The following is a 16,003-nucleotide window of genomic DNA, read 5'->3' on the forward strand; positions in this document are numbered from 1 at the left end:
CCCTGCCTGTATTGTGATACTATCAGGGATGATATCATAGTAAACATAATGCCTGATTTGACTTTTGTCAAACAAGGTAACTGTTGAGTTGTGAAGCAGTGTAGACCTGACTCTTCAGTCATTCTTCTCTTACAACTGAATTACATGAAATGACAATGTAACTTGATAATTAACTTAATAATAAATGCAGACATACTGTATGAAGCATGTATGTGATCAAGCTCATAAAAGTCTCTGCAGTAAAATTTCCATATTCAAATGAGTGATAACCAAATGGGTAGGGTATGTTTGGCTACACAAATTATTTTCAATGGGAGTTGTAGCCGACATGACACTAAGATGAGAGTCAGATATTTTCAATTGTGTAATCTTAATTTTGGTATTGGCTTAACTGTGAGAATATGATTATTTCACAGTAATGAGATGTGTCACAGTACAGGAGAAAGTACTGCATCTTCCTGCAACTTTCCACACACGCTAATGTGGGTTTAAGCTTGCTGTATGTTTGAAAACTATTTGTTGTTGCCCTTGCTGACAAATCAAATTTCTAGTTAGGAAAAGGCACTTAGGAAATGGCACACTTTCTGTGTTAGAGAAGTACAGGAAAGAAAATGATAAGTGTTGAAAAAGTTAATCAACCCAAAATATTAAGAAGAAGAAGTGAGAAGAAACACTGGACGAGTTCAGCGTGCAGTCAAGTCAAGATTCAGCATGCTACTGATAATTTTAATTCTTCAGTGGAGACGCCCGATTGCTCATGGCCAGGACTATACAATTAATAATTAGTGGAAGACAAAAACCAGACATTGTGTGTATTCAAGAGTCCTGGTTAAAGCCTAACCTGGATTTTGTGTATGTTGCAGTTAGGAGAGATGGCACAAATGGTGTTGGGACAGGGTGTGTCATTTCTGTAAAGCAAAGGAAACGAAAGTGTAGGAAAGTAGCAAATGGTCATGAATTACTACAACCCATGTAGGAGACTAGAATTAAGCTTGCATAAAAAGATCTGTGTTGCATGCTACAGGGATTTTATCATGCATAACACATTTTGGGGGAGTTAATGATAATAACGGTTAATGAAAGATTTCAGTGTGCTTAAATGACGGAGATAAGATAAGAATACATGTTTATGAGGAGAAATATCAGGAAAAATGTCATAGATACATTACCTAAGTCAGACTGATTATAATATGGACATATAAACTTTTAATAAATATAGCTGCAAGCAGTGATGTGGGGCCAAGCAGCCCAGCAAAACGCTAGCTAAAATGGTTTGGCACTAATAATTTTGGGCTACCTCAAAATGGGTTCCCAAGACAATGCACCAAGTTTAGTCTGGAGTAGCTGTTGCTAAGGTATGACTTCACTTCCTGTTTGAGGTTCCAGGTGTAACCAAAATGACATGTCTTAACCTTAGGTTCTTCAATGATATTACCATTTTCGATTGGCTGTGATGGACAAAGCTTTTGAAAATCAAAAATCCTTGTGATAACTTTTGTGAGGCTTGGTCTTAAATTTGTCTGAGGAATAGCGAAAAAACACTTCTACATAAAATCCGAAGTGGCGACCTCATCATTTAGGTTGACATGACAAGTTGCCATGTCTTGGCCTTGGGTTCTTCTGTAGTACGACCTGACACAGAAATTTTGATTTTAAGGCAAACACATCAACAGTTATATGGCAAAATGCTAATTTTGTTGTTACAGCGCCCCCTAGAGGTCAAAGGGCACTGGATTTCTTAAGCTACGTCCTGATGAGTGAGTCCCTGTACACAGTTTCGTTTTCATATAGAAAAGTTTTGCTGAGATATGACCACAATTTGTGATTGGCCGTGACAAATGATTGCTTTTGGAAATCAAAAGCCCATGTGATAACTTTTGTGAGGCTTGGTCTGAAGATCATCTGTGCCGATTTTAGTGAAGTGTGACGAAAAAACACTTTTACAAAAAAATCCAAAATGCCAGAAAATCCAAATGGCGGTAAGTGAGGTCATAGGGTGCACTGACCTCGGCTTGATTCAAGAAATTCAGTTGCAAAAGTTACATGTTCGAACGCACATCCAACTTTGACCTGACCTGCACAGACATGAAACTTGAAAAACCATTGTGGGAGTGTTCCCAATCAGTGTGGCAAATTTCAAAACTTTTTAACAGACAGTTCTAGGGGCTGCCATAGACTCTCATTGCATAAGGAGAAAAAGAAGAAAAGAAAGAAATAGGAGTAGGGGGACCCCAAAAAAATAAGACAAGATAGTGTCTGAGTCCATTCCAGCCTAGTCCATAGATAAATAGAGATGCCCCTGGCTAAAACAGAGAGGACTGCACCAGGGAAAGTATGGGAAGAAATAAGAATCCCAGTGAGCTGGAAAAAGCAACAAGGAAACCAGGGAAAAATGGAAAATTATAGACCTCTTTCCTTGACATCATACCTCTGTTCATTCATGCTAAGGATGGTTAATGACAGACTAACATACTTCTTGGATAAGAGTTACAGTGGCTGCGTGGCTGCATCTGGAGGATCAAATAGGAATTGGGGTCAGAATTAAAATGGGGTCAGAATTGTTAAATAAATGTGGGGCATGGGATACAATTCAATTTAAAATGTGGGAGAAGAATTCTGGATTTCATTTTTTTGTGGGGAAAGTAAAAGTTATGTTCTACACAAGAAAGAGACTCAAGGAAGGTAATAATCTTAAATTATATGCAAATAACTTAGAGAGATGAAAGGTTTTATTTTAGGGTTTGGAAGTATATTTTGACTTGAAGTTTAACATGGAAACAGTATCTGTGTAAAGTGTGTAAAACCCTGTTCCCTGTGTGATTTTATGTTGTGTCAATGAAACATATGATACATGCAGTCCTAATCAGACCAAGGCTAGATTTTGGAAGTGTTCCATCTGGCTCAGCAGCAAAATCTGTGCCTGCAGAGTTGTACATAAAGGCTCGGGCTGTGAGAATGTGCTTGGGGACAACAAGATCTTTGCTGGTGTGTGCATTTCAAGTTGAGGCAAGAGAAATGCTGTTGTGTTTTCATTGAAAAAGCCTGCTTGTTAACTATTAGATAAATCTGACATGAAGAGAGAGGGCTGGAGCGAGAGTCTGGGAGGCACCTGGAATGCACAGGCTGTTTTAGGATTTTCAGCTATCATTGAAATATAAAGCACAGTATAGATTACAACATAAGAACACAGCTTTATGACAAACTCTTACCACTGAGTCCTCTGATTCAATTCAAAGAGCTGGATGTTGGTCTCTAATGGCATCGGTGTCCTTGAGGATGAGGGACCACCAAATTGTCATGGTTCCTCTGGACCACGTGGCCACTGGGTGAAGACGGCAGAGCTGGCTGCAAATGGCCTCAACCAGGCGGCTGACGCTGGGCCAGTTTGCAGGGCCCCGAGTTCAGTCCAAGAAGACAGCTGAAAAATAATCATAGAGAGCAGTGTGTTCTAATATAAACCTGATATTTATTAGAGGAAACAATGATATTTGAAGTGAATCTTACCTCTGGAAACTCTTCTTCCCAGGACAGGAGGTGTTCTTCCCCTTTATTTACTCATTTACTGTATATAATTTTTGTTTTGGTGAGAAGCATAATATATAATTATAGTTATAGTATACTATGCCAGCAAGCTTTTTAAGGTTCTCCCTTTGGTCTCTAACTTTAGAAGATAGTGCTGCATGTTCAGAAATATTCACCAATCTGTTCTGGCGCACAGGAACAAGAAATTTGAATTGGGTTAGATTCTTTAAATGCACAATCCATGCTTATAATATAGTGTTACATCCTCAAAGTATCTGGTGCAGAAGAATAACAGGCTAAAATTATATATATTAAAGTCATTATAGAAGCCTATTGGGGACTTTGTTAAGATGATCATGTGAACTTGAAAATGAAAATCTAATTCCATTATAGCAATGTAATTTTCTATACATGTATGTGTAGGATTATACTGGCCTTTTTCTTTATGAATATGAGCAAAGCAGGAGAAGCAGACAGCAGGTTCTATTTGAAAGTATTTAATCTTTTGCTTGCAGTCAGATGTGAGTAGTTATGACAGAAAGCGTACACAAAGTTACAAATGTTTTATCATATATATCTTGAATAAAGCAACAAACAATTCTAAATCGAAAATCAGTACATGAATAAATTCTCACTCTAACCAATGTGATGATTAGATGAGATTAGATGTACTACTTAATGACAAAATAAACATGACTTGAGGAAATATAATGAAAGAAACTAACACAACACACACAGGGGGAGAGGTGAAATGATAGTGGGAATCAGCTGAACTGAAGGGCAAACAGAGAATGAGCTCAGGCCACAGAACAAAGAGCACTCAAGGCACCTGTATCACCTACCCAGTTAGCACAATGTTCCCCTGCTGTCTTCAGCCCAGCAGTCATGTGACCCTGCTTCCAAAATTATGCCTTATTATTTAAGTAAAATAGATAAATAAATAAAAAAAGATAAATAAATAAATGCCTAAAGTAACAGATTAAGTAACCTTAATCATATTAATAAGTTTATGAATAGCTGCATACATGAATCCCGAGACCCTGCAATAATTCCAGTGTTCATTTCATTCTGTGAAATTTATTCCCGATCAGTTGTGGGTTAGCGAAAAAAACCTAGAACACTTATGAATTATGTTAATTAGTTAGACAGTTTCTTTATTTTGCTCATTGTACAATGTGAACAACTGCAGAAGATTTATACGTCACCAATGTAATGTCAAGAATGTCCAAATCTCAAAGAAGTTGTGTCCACACTATGGATGTATTATTAAGTAAGTTGTAATAATAGCTATTATACATCTTCCCAATGCATCCGTAGTCCTCACCTGATGACGGCAGAAGTAATTTCCACTCCACGACAGTAGGAGGCGGTAATGGCTAAGATGCTAATCATTGTTAGTACAGAAGAAGTGCTTGTTGCTAGCTGTTTCAGACAAGCCTGTGGTGAGATTATTTGTTGTTTTATGTTAGTCACTCAGCATTTCTCTCTTGGAAAATTATGTAGTATCTTCACCGTTAGCGTTCAGATGACAATGGTAGTGAATATTAGTTAAAATGAGCTGTAAATTGAGTAAAGTAAGTTCGTTTCGAAGTTAGCTTTTAAGCTAACTGCAGAATTGGCTAGGATCTCGTCTATGTATTGCAAAGTTAAATTACCGACTTTCGGCGAAAGCACAATTCATTTTAATTTGCGTCATATGGTATGATGTACATCAATATATTCACGGTCAAATCATTATTTGTATTATGTCACTTTTGTGATATGTCAGGTTTACTCTTCAGAAACCTTTTTACGTACAACTTAGTAACTAGTGGAGAAAATATGTGATGTGAACGCAGCTGAGGTACTATACGGTAGTTATACTTTCATCGTTTTAATGCTGTAACTAGCATTATTATAAATATAGCATTAGTTTACAGTAAGGTGTTCTTCTATAGCAGCCATACACTAAACCTTAGGGAACAAGTTTTCATAACAGTGCACTTATCTTTCTTCAGGTGTTTTCAGAAACAATGGATCAGAAAATTCCTTATGATGACTACCAGCTCCCAGTGGTATTCCTGCCATCTTATGAGAACCCACCAGCATGGATACCTCCACAAGAGGTATGCCACTTTAATAGAACAACCTGCTGTGCTTAAACCTGTATCTCTTCAGCAGGGGATGGCGTTTTCTCAGTTGGGAATGGCACAGAAGAGATGGTACAGGTAGCAGAGCTCAGGACCTATGGTCACATGATAACATGATGTCATGTAAGGGTGAGATTGTAACTCTGTCACTCTTTAAAGGTAACCTCTGGTGTTTGAGTTTAATGCCTCTAGTTGTCCACTGACTCCTGGACAATGACTTTGTTTTGGTGTTCACAGAGATGATGTAGTCTGTATCCCATTTATCCTTGTTCCTGGACAAGAGACTTTATCAACACTGGGAACATACAACATCGACTGTCAGACCAAAACTGGTCACGGCTCTCATGTCCGACAACAAAGGTGAAGACTGTAGTACAGTTGAAAGCTCTGCAAAAAGCCAGTAACTGGACATTGAGTTTTTCTTTGTTTTTTTTTAATCATCAATCTAGTGTTTCCAGAATATCTGATTTAAAGATTGTTAGCTTTCATGCTCAGTTATATAACTTTTCTGCTGATCCACCTAGTTGCAAAGAAGCAAAAAAGGAGACACTGAGGTTGTTCTTAATCCTCTGGTATGTGATGTCCTGCAACACCATTTCCTGTAGGTTGTTGATTCTGATCAGATTGCTTTCAGTAAGTCAAGGTTTTTCTATGTTTGTAGCGTGTTCATCACCCTGACTACAACAATGAGCTTACCCAATTCCTACCTCGCACCATCGTCCTGAAGAAACCTCCGGGAGCACAGCTGGGCTTTAACATCCGTGGGGGCAAGGCGTCACAGTTAGGAATCTTTATATCCAAGGTGTGTATTTAGTCCTAGTGTATGGTATGCCCTTTACTGCCGTTTATACCTGTTGTGTTGCTGACTAATTGTTTGGCTTTCAAAAATGTCCACATTGTGATTACTAATTTCTGTATACCTATGTGATGGGTTGCCAGGTGGTTCCAGACTCCGATGCACACAGAGCAGGACTACAAGAGGGAGACCAGGTTCTTTCTGTGAATGAGGTTGATTTCCAAGACATAGAGCACTCAAGAGTAAGTCAGAGCAGTAATTTCAAATTCTGATACATACAGACTTTAATTAACACATTATTATTTCAGTATATAATATGATTCCAATCACATTACTTGGTTGGTCGCTGACATTTTCCCTGCCTATGTATAACAATATTGAACAGCTTCACACTTGGGTGCTCTGTCATCTTCACAGTAGTTTGCACATATTCAAGGTGCAGCTTTAACACATAGGCGCAACCATTTTTAATTCAAGAATGTGAAGGATGTTTATGGGTTAATGTTAACACAACTCTTCAGCACAGAGGTCATGTATATCTATAAAAGCTATTCTTGTCATGTTTTCAACTCTGAGTTTGATGGTCAAAGCTGGCTGTGAAATTAGACTTGAATGTAAAACCCACCGAAAATCCATTCCCTATAAGATTGGACCATACATTTTGATTTTGGTATTTCATTTAGCAAATTATATATTCCAGTGGCAATTAAAATATTGAAATATGCAGTGGTCATGATACAAATATTACTGTTTAAGAATTTAAGCTAATGTCAAAAATATTAATTAAATATTTAAAATAAGCTGCCAGGGCTCTTGACCTTATCTCCCTGTGAAGGAGCAAATATCACATAGAAATAATGCCCTATTAGGGTGAATGCAGTGTGGCATCGTTGTCAACATTTTGCCCCAACAGTTGTGGTTATTATTGGTGATAAACTTTTTTTGTATTGCATTAAGTGAATTTCTTCTTCCTCTTTAGGCTGTTGAGATTCTGAAGACTGCACGAGAAATACTGATGAGGGTGCGCTTCTTTCCTTACAGTAAGTCATTGAATCTTGAAAACTCTAAGTCATGTAAATAACAGTTTGTGCTCCAGATTTGACATCTGCTATAGCTGCGCTTTACAGTGCAACTGCAAATGACCATTTATATAGTGATACAATTGGGCATGAATCCTATTTCTACTATATATACAGTAGATCTATAGTATAGAAAATATATAAGTGTTTCTGACTTGAAGCTTATAATTTATATTTGGTTGGTTGGTTTGGTATTGGAGAAAAAAATTCAAACCATGGAACATAGTACATATGGGGAGAAGAATTAAGTTGAAAGAAATGTTTAATTATGGCAAAAAATATAAGTGTAATTTGGTTTCAAATATAGAAATACATGTCAATATGATAAGTGCATTTGTACTTGTTGTGCTAATGGAGTCACTGTTTCCCCTTCTTCTGTCCAATGTATGTGAATTCATTATTTAAATTTTTTTTAGCATGTCAATATTTTTGATTCACTCTGCAGTTTTTCTTTAAATGCACAACCAGTCGTTTGTAGAAACTGAAAAATCAATGTACAACAATTGACATATTTGACTTATATTTGTAAAGTTAGCCATTTGTGTGTTTTTTCAGTGATCACAATTTAAAACATAAGTGTGCTTTCTTGCTTTTGTTTACAAACATTATTGTTGCAAACGAAGCTTAAACAGTATCAGAAAACATCAATAGTTAAGCTATTGTCTAAAGTTTGATAAAATACGATAAAAGACTTTATTCACCTCAAAGGAAATTGTTATGCTTAGTTTGGGCATGATAGCAGATTCCAATGTATTTTGAATTTAACTCAGATTGTTCCTTTTAGCATAGTATACTAATACTGCAGTATATGTTACATACTTTATCAAAATTACAGTGTAACGTTCATATTTCCATAATCAATATATCAGTCTGAAGAGGTAAACCTGAAAAATTTGAAGCTTGTCAGAACGCAGACCCAGCATGTTTCAGTACCCACATAATTTTAGCCATGATAACTGTCTGTCTAATCATAGTGCCTGTCTTCAACAACAAAAAACTGGCTTTGGAGTCACTGAATTATACCACACTGGTATGATATCACATAAAGACACCCCTTCAGCATTGTAATGTTATCTCTGTTTTCTTTAAGACTACCAAAGGCAGAAGGAGAGGACTGTACACTAGGTGGCAGCAAAGAGAGAGAGAGAGAGCGACAGTGGATAGACACGTCACTGCACATCATTACCCTCCTCCCACAGACTCTGGCCTCCATTCTGTCTCAGCTTCAGGATGACTGATGTATGACTAACAAACTCATTCAAAGTCCTCCATGTAAGGACAACATACACTGTTAAATTCTCAGTTTCTCCCTCTCACCCAGATAATCGAGAACACTCTTATCTACTGTGATATATAGTGATTTCTACACCATATTTTCTTGGAATTCAGAGATGTATAAACAAAGGCTTTGTAGAAGTGATATATATTGTCTGGTCAAGCATAACATTTAGAAAACCCTGCATAATTTAACGAGTGAACCTTGTCTCTATAGTTTTTCAAGCCCTAATTAATGGTCTCAATTGTAGTCTTAGAAATATAATACTTTAATCAAGTTGTACTGTACACATTTGCATTGATGACACTGACATAAGGTAGAGAAATATATTACTACCTGTAACTGTACCTAATAAACTGGTAATTGGGTGTATATACATGTAAAAAATGTACATATAACTTGGATTTCAGTACACACTGACACGTTTGGTACAAATACAGCATGGCCTCACATATTGTCAGACCAAATGATGTTGAGTGCACAACATTTAGTGGATTTTTCAATATCACTGTGAATACACTACATCAAATTTTTTTTTTAACAAATATTTGTAATTGTGTGGGAAATATTAAGTTGTATAACTATATTCATACAACTGCCATTGTATAAATATTGACTGCTATTGAGGACCCAGCATTACTTTAATAATGTCAAGTGTTATGTTCTTGTTTCATACATGGAAAGGTCTACATACACTTCTCCTGGCCTGAATGATATATTAGGTATTTATTGTATAAACTACTTACTTAAGGTGCCAAACTGTGACAGGTATAACCTCTAACATGCTGTTAAAATGCATGATAACAGCACATTGTGCCGTGTGTTTATCTGTGTGTGATGGCGATCCAGAAGAATCTGCCTGGCACTTTTATTATTTTCGCCTCTTTGGTAAAACATGATCATCAGTAAAATCAAGAGATGCAAGCTTTGGCCATCAAGTAAATCTGCAGACATTCGAACGTTTATAGAAAGCAGTTGTACACCCCTGGATGTTACTACAGTATGCTAGAATACAGTAAGTTCATGTATTAATAAATTTGTTAAGACCTATGTAAATACCTGCCCTTTGCATCTTAACACTGTCTTATTCTTTTGTACACTAATAATTTTCATAAAGGAATGTTTGGTTTCCCAATTTGACAAATGTTTTTCTTAATGATCCAGAGCTCATTATGAAACTATCATTTTTCATAAAAGAACTTAACATTGACAAGTAAAAGAAATAAAAAGTTTTGAACTCTAGTAACCTTTGCCTTTGTGTGCTTGAAGAACCTGAAAAAGAGCTGGAAATGAACTGGTTTGCTCTGGTGCAAGTAGACAGACTTGTTCCAGTTTGTAGGTTGGTTTCTACTGAAACTGACGGTCACCTTAAGAGGAATGCAGTCAATGACAGTGACTAAGCAGGTTAACTTTGTGAGGTTTACTGTTTTTTTTAAAGTCAAGACCATGTAACAGTTCATATCAAGCAGAAAAACCTAAAGCTCTCAGCCTGCAGGGCTTCATTCCAGCATCATTTCTCCATCATGACTTCATCTGAGGGCACAGTAACTTCAAATAAATAAATAAAATAAAATAAAAAGGTATCCTTTATGGTCATTCCAATCCTTCAGGTAAAGTAATAATCAACTGACAAAATGCAGACTTGCTATGTACATTTCACATGTTAATACAATCCAACTAGATTTTCATTATCAGAGATCAACAGCTGACCCTCTCCCTGAGTGTCAATGCAAGTCTACACTTTGTATATAACTTCTGTAAGAATTACAATGGATACACTTTGATTGCACATCTGCATAAATACAATGAACCTTCAACAGTCTTCCTGTATTACATATAGAGGGTAGACATACAGGATAAATGCTAACTCGTGACTAAATAAAATTAACTGACATTTAGCAATAAAATTCACATTTAAAAACAAAATCAGTTGCAAATGTACAAATGACAGTGAAGAATTTTTTCTTCTTTGTGTCTTGGATTAAACTTAAAATTTTGTGTTAAGATTCAAGGTTGATGCCCAGAGCTGCTGCACAAACCAAGAACCCTTTGCCTTCTATATGTCTCACGTTAATGCAAATACTATTTTAAACAATGTAACTAATATTAATGTGATTTAACAAAATAAAAGTGACTATTTAAGTGTGTTCAGTTCAAGATCCAATTATTCAGATCTAACATTCAACAAACAAGGTTAAGTCAAAAATGGTTTCCATAACGTTTTAACGAGCAATTGCGGCGTCAGAAATTTCACATCATTTTCACCACTGACAATACCTAATCTTCAGTCCCTTATAAAGAGCCACTAATGAACAATGACTTTCTTCTCATTTAAAAAATTTGTTCGTGTGTATTCTTCATAGCTGCAACTAAACGAGGCCTGACAGAGGAGCCATTGTAAATAGTAGTGCTGTAACATTCAACCCCAACACCTCTAACCCTGTACACTGTAAAGAAATTACACCATGGCGAACACTGGACACTGAATTAGCTTAGTTCAAAATAGACTGAGGTGAATGGCAACTTGATCTGTGCTCATTTCCATCTGGTAAGACGGCTGTAAACACTTCATACTCTTGCTCATCCCAAAAGGCACACTGATTTGGAAAACCGGAGGATTAGGGCGATATCACACAGTTGGAGCTCTCAAGTCTTTTCGTGTTTGTGAGTATATACAGTCTCTCCCGCTTGTGCCAGCCCTTCCTCCCATCACTTGCGATGTGATTTAACTACTGTCCTCGCTGTCCTGAGCATCCACCTTGGAACACTCGTCCACGTTTTCTAGCGAGTCTGCTCTCTGTATCAACAGTTCGGCGGGGTCCATCATGGCCAGGGTGTTCTGCTCTGGGTACAACCACGGCTTCTGGTCGGGAGAGTTCTGCTGTTTCCACTCTGGGTAGTTCTGTCCCGCCTTGTGTACACACTTCATCACCTGGAAGGAGTCGGCCAAGAGAGGATACGATTATCAGAGGGCTGAAGTCCGACAGTGAGGATAATACCACACCTTTATTCTAAGTCAACAAAGCTGAAGATAAAGCCAGTAGTTACACGGGTTGTAGTGATTGTGAAAAACTATTTACAGCTCTGACAGTGTTCTCATAAGCTAAATGTAATACGTAATAATATGAATTGTATTTAGACTTGTAATCTTGTTTATCTTATTTTTCAGCTTCGACTGTGAAGTAGGCAAGAAGTATATACAAGTTAAAACCAAAAAAGAAAAAAGAAATGAGGACCTTTCCCTCCCTGCAAATGTCAGTTTACTTGGATGGATGCCCTTACTGTTTAACTATCTACAGTGTGAGGTGCTCATACTGTATGTTAACTTGATTTTAACACACTTTGGACATTGTATCTTAATCTATAGATCATTTTTCACCTGCCATCAATAGTTACCAGTTTAGTGTTGAAATGATTAATTGGATAATCAATGATTATTTAAAATCAATTTTTTTTTTGCAACAAATGCCATAAATTCACTGGTCTCTGACTCAAATGTAAACATTACCTTTTTCTTTTTAGCCTTTTGTAAAAGTAAAATGAAGATCTTTGGATTTTGGACTGTTGGTTGGATAAAACTGTCACCTTGGCTGCTGGGAATTACAGTCATTTTTATTTTATAGCTTAAAGATTAGTTGATTAAATTGATAATAAAAATCTTTTCAAGTTGCAGTCCAACACCAGTCACAAACAAGTAAGCGCTCCTCTCCTGAAGAAACCATGTGAAATCCTGCAAGTCTTCATAACTACTTTCCCAACAACTGCTGTGAATTGTTTTGTCATCTTTTAATATTTTACTCTGTTCAGGTTCTTATTTTATTTCATAACCTATTAGCTTACTGTTTATTTTATATACTTGTTTTATTTACAGTCTGAAAGCAATTAAAAGTGCTCTACAATTAAGATTCAATTATTTTCCATTCTTAGCCAAAGTTACGTATTCTTGCCTTATAATGTTTTTTCACAGAAATCACTGTTACTAGGTAAAGAAGGTCAATGTTTCTGTCTAGTTAAAAAGGCACAAGTCTGTCAGCGGCAGACTTTCTCTCACACACACGCACACACAGAGATACACTTTGGTCTAAATACTTTCAATCTGCGAAGGATATGAAACCTGGCGAACGAGTTCTGCCGGGAGAGAGAGCAACAACTCGAGCTGAGATACTCCTTTGTCAGCAACTGTACCGGGCCAGGCCCTTAAAATTGGGTTTCTATGGTTACCATTGTCCTTTAAAACACATGAAACCCTCACTACCTTATGCGCACACACCTCTTGCACACTTCTCACCTCGTGGACACACATGACTACAAAATGAAACATCCTGATACACAGTTCATGTATCTTGACTTTATCACTTTCAATGTTAAGTACAAGTAAATAAAACCTTTGCTGCAAACAGTTAGGGACAACACTTGTGTAATGTTACATACCCGGGGGGCAAGAACTTGAGATGCTTTGTTTACCACCCACTTTGGAAGAGAACCTAGAGCAGAGAGATAAACTTTAAAAACAGCTCTAAAAATATTAAGAAAGAATTTTCAATCTGAACTGAACAATTTAATTGTTGGTTATGGTCTTACCTTTGGGGTCAGCCTGTGAAAGGTAAATGAAAGTACAGCTATTTGGTCCTGTGGGCTTGATAAAATAGCCAGTGAGGATGGAAATGGCCCTCACAATGTCACTGCGAGGCGGGTATTTCTGTAAATGAATCAAAACAGTTTGCAGAAAAATGAGGAAAAAAAGTTAGGCAATGTGACACTATCTATTTAGATAGCACTATAGGTGTCAGAGAGTTATAGAAATGGTGCATTTAAAGACAGTGGTTGCTATGTGCCTGGGAGTGGGAGGAGGTGGCCTACCGGGTGTTTGACGGAGAAATTAATGATAATGTACTCGTCATCCGTCACCTGCCACGAACGCAGTGTCACCACATCTCTGTTCTTTATTGGCTTTGGACAAAGCCCTGCAGAGGAAAAAAACAGATAAAAATCAGATTATATTGTGTTAGATTTCCTTTATTCGTTCAGTTCTTCAATTAGACTCTACAAGTGCACCCTTGTTATGACAATAAATACACTGGTGGAACAAGAGGCCGCTCACATTTCATCCCTGAGGGCTTCAGTAGCTTAGAAAAGGAGAAAAAAACTTTTCTAATAAATTAGAAATGGAGGTTAAAAGCGACGACACAAATGCACCATGGGTGCGTTTAAGAGGATAATGAGTTGAAGTGCTTGCTGATGGGAAAATAGTGGTGGTGTTGTTTGTATTTCACTATGACTCAAAACAAAGGTCCATTTTACTCTATTATTTATGAGGAACACAATGCTTAAAGAAATCATTGAGGTGTAGCCTATTGTAGTTATTGTATCAAAAAATCAGGTCAAGTCACCGAATAGTACTATTTCAATCACAAATTGGTACTATTCTTCCAAAGAAGTACAAAATCCTAAAATGTTATCAAAATCTACTACACTTTATCTTTTCAGTGTTTGTGTTTCCAGTGCACAACAGGTGAAACTGAGTCAGGCCTACACTGTGGACTGACGTGTTTCTACGGGGGAAAAACACAGAAGAATGTGATGAGATACAATAACCAGGAGTCCTCACATGAGTAGTAGCCCACATCAGCGTTAGCAGAGAGCCGGGCAATGTCAAAACTGTCCAACATGGCGGGGTCCCACTTCTTACGGTACTGTCCATCGTGAATGACGTCGTACATGGTCGCAGCCGATACATCTTTAATCGTCATTTTACACTGAAACACAAACACATATATATGTACACACAATGGAAAATAGGCCAAGTTCACAGTACACCACCCAGAGTCAAGTGTGATAACCCAATGTGTGGAAAGTTAGTGTGAAAGTGACCTTACCTTGATCTTGTGGATTTTAGGTTCGTGATTTCCTCTATTCGCAGGTGGGTGTTCGACCCACACTTCCATCTCACTTTTATCATACTTGCTCATCCAGTTGTCCGTTGATAAACACTGATTTCTGAAGTCAGCAAACACCGCCTCATCAGGCAAAATACTCAAAACAGACATATTTGAGTATCTTAAAAAACACTTCCTTTGCTTTAATAAAAAAAATCCAAAAAAGAAAAGTGTCACACGCAAAGCAACCCGCTCAGTTCAGAGTGTGTTTGACTTGTGCAGTCGTTTGTCTCTGGCGACACGAATATATGCGAGCACACTCACCTAGCGAGTCGAGCGGGATTTTTGTGTTCCATTCCTGAGCCATGCCTTCAAATACTTCACAGTACTTCCTGAGACCAGGTGTGCTGGGCAGGTGTGCCCCGCCCTCAAAGAGTACTACAGCAAAACTCACACCGCATCATTACAGCTACTATACGTCGAAACTGATACCAGAGGCGATGACGAGTTCAGAAAACGAACACTGGTGGTGTTTTGTTTTCAGAAAGTGTGAGGGATACAAACAGAAGTACATTCACTGTAGTGGGCTGAACACTGTGGGATGCTCGGGGAGTGGGTAGGTGCGAATTGCTCATGACTCCAGAGTATCATCACGACTTTAAATGTGATACAATAAAAGTAGCCTACATTTAGACCTTTCGTAGACCTGAATGAACCCTCTTAGACTGGTCCTATAGTCAGTTTTAACAACTCTTCATTAAATGTCCTAATTAAAATAAAATAAAAAAAATTAAATTGAATTTAAATGTAAGAATTAATTTAATTTAAATGAATTTAAAAAGACAACAAAAATAATAAAATAATACTCTACTGAAATTGTGGAATTTTCCAAGTCTCAACTATATGTTAGAGTATATATTATTAGATAGATAGATAGACAGATACTTTATTTATCCACTAGGGGAAATTCATGTGTGTATTACTATGCTTAATAAGTTTTACATTTCTTTCCATGTGTAGCAAACTCTCACACATACAGACACACGTATATTTGTGTGTATATCGACGCGCGTTGACTATAGTGCATCCTCTAGCTCTTAACCTATAACATTGCACATGCCCTTCCCAGGCCTCACCCTAAGTTTAACTTTAACCTTCAAACAGTCCTTTGATGTAGTGAGGACAAAATGTACTCACTAGGACAATTAAAACTAATACATTTATGAAACCCCAGTTAATACATTCAATTTTTCAACACATGCTTTCAACAGCTTTTGGCCAAAGATGACGCAGCAAAGTAGCCGTGTAATTGTGTGTAATGCAAC

At 37.2% G+C, this 16,003-nt stretch overlaps 2 protein-coding genes across 3 annotated transcripts; one reads left to right on the top strand and one right to left on the bottom strand.

Annotated features, from left to right (window-relative positions):
• The first annotated feature begins 4,926 nt into the window (after positions 1 to 4,926).
• On the top strand, positions 4,927 to 10,044 carry pdzd11 (PDZ domain containing 11). Of its 2 annotated transcripts, none has more exons than XM_022760223.1 (6): positions 4,927 to 4,964; positions 5,520 to 5,627; positions 6,313 to 6,453; positions 6,591 to 6,689; positions 7,427 to 7,487; positions 8,617 to 10,044. In XM_022760223.1, the coding sequence occupies exons 2-6, from the start codon at positions 5,535 to 5,537 to the stop codon at positions 8,649 to 8,651; spliced, it is 429 nt and encodes a 142-aa protein (XP_022615944.1). In that variant the 5' UTR covers positions 4,927 to 4,964; positions 5,520 to 5,534; the 3' UTR covers positions 8,652 to 10,044. The 2 variants fall into 2 exon arrangements, with proteins under 2 accessions (XP_022615944.1, XP_022615943.1); XM_022760222.1 differs by lacking the exon at positions 4,927 to 4,964 and adding an exon at positions 4,995 to 5,056.
• A 326-nt stretch (positions 10,045 to 10,370) lies between these two features.
• LOC111232620 (START domain-containing protein 10-like) lies at positions 10,371 to 15,026 on the bottom strand. The gene is made up of 6 exons (XM_022760220.1): positions 14,679 to 15,026; positions 14,411 to 14,558; positions 13,663 to 13,766; positions 13,384 to 13,501; positions 13,234 to 13,286; positions 10,371 to 11,734 (listed from the first exon to the last, which is right to left on the bottom strand). The coding sequence occupies exons 1-6, from the start codon at positions 14,847 to 14,849 to the stop codon at positions 11,528 to 11,530; spliced, it is 801 nt and encodes a 266-aa protein (XP_022615941.1). The 5' UTR covers positions 14,850 to 15,026; the 3' UTR covers positions 10,371 to 11,527.
• Positions 15,027 to 16,003: the final 977 nt, after the last annotated feature.

The sequence above is a fragment of the Seriola dumerili genome, unplaced genomic scaffold, assembly GCF_002260705.1.
Source record: "Seriola dumerili isolate Sdu_G_001 unplaced genomic scaffold, Sdu_1.0 BDQW01000331.1, whole genome shotgun sequence".
NCBI classification, from domain to species: domain Eukaryota; kingdom Metazoa; phylum Chordata; class Actinopteri; order Carangiformes; family Carangidae; genus Seriola; species Seriola dumerili.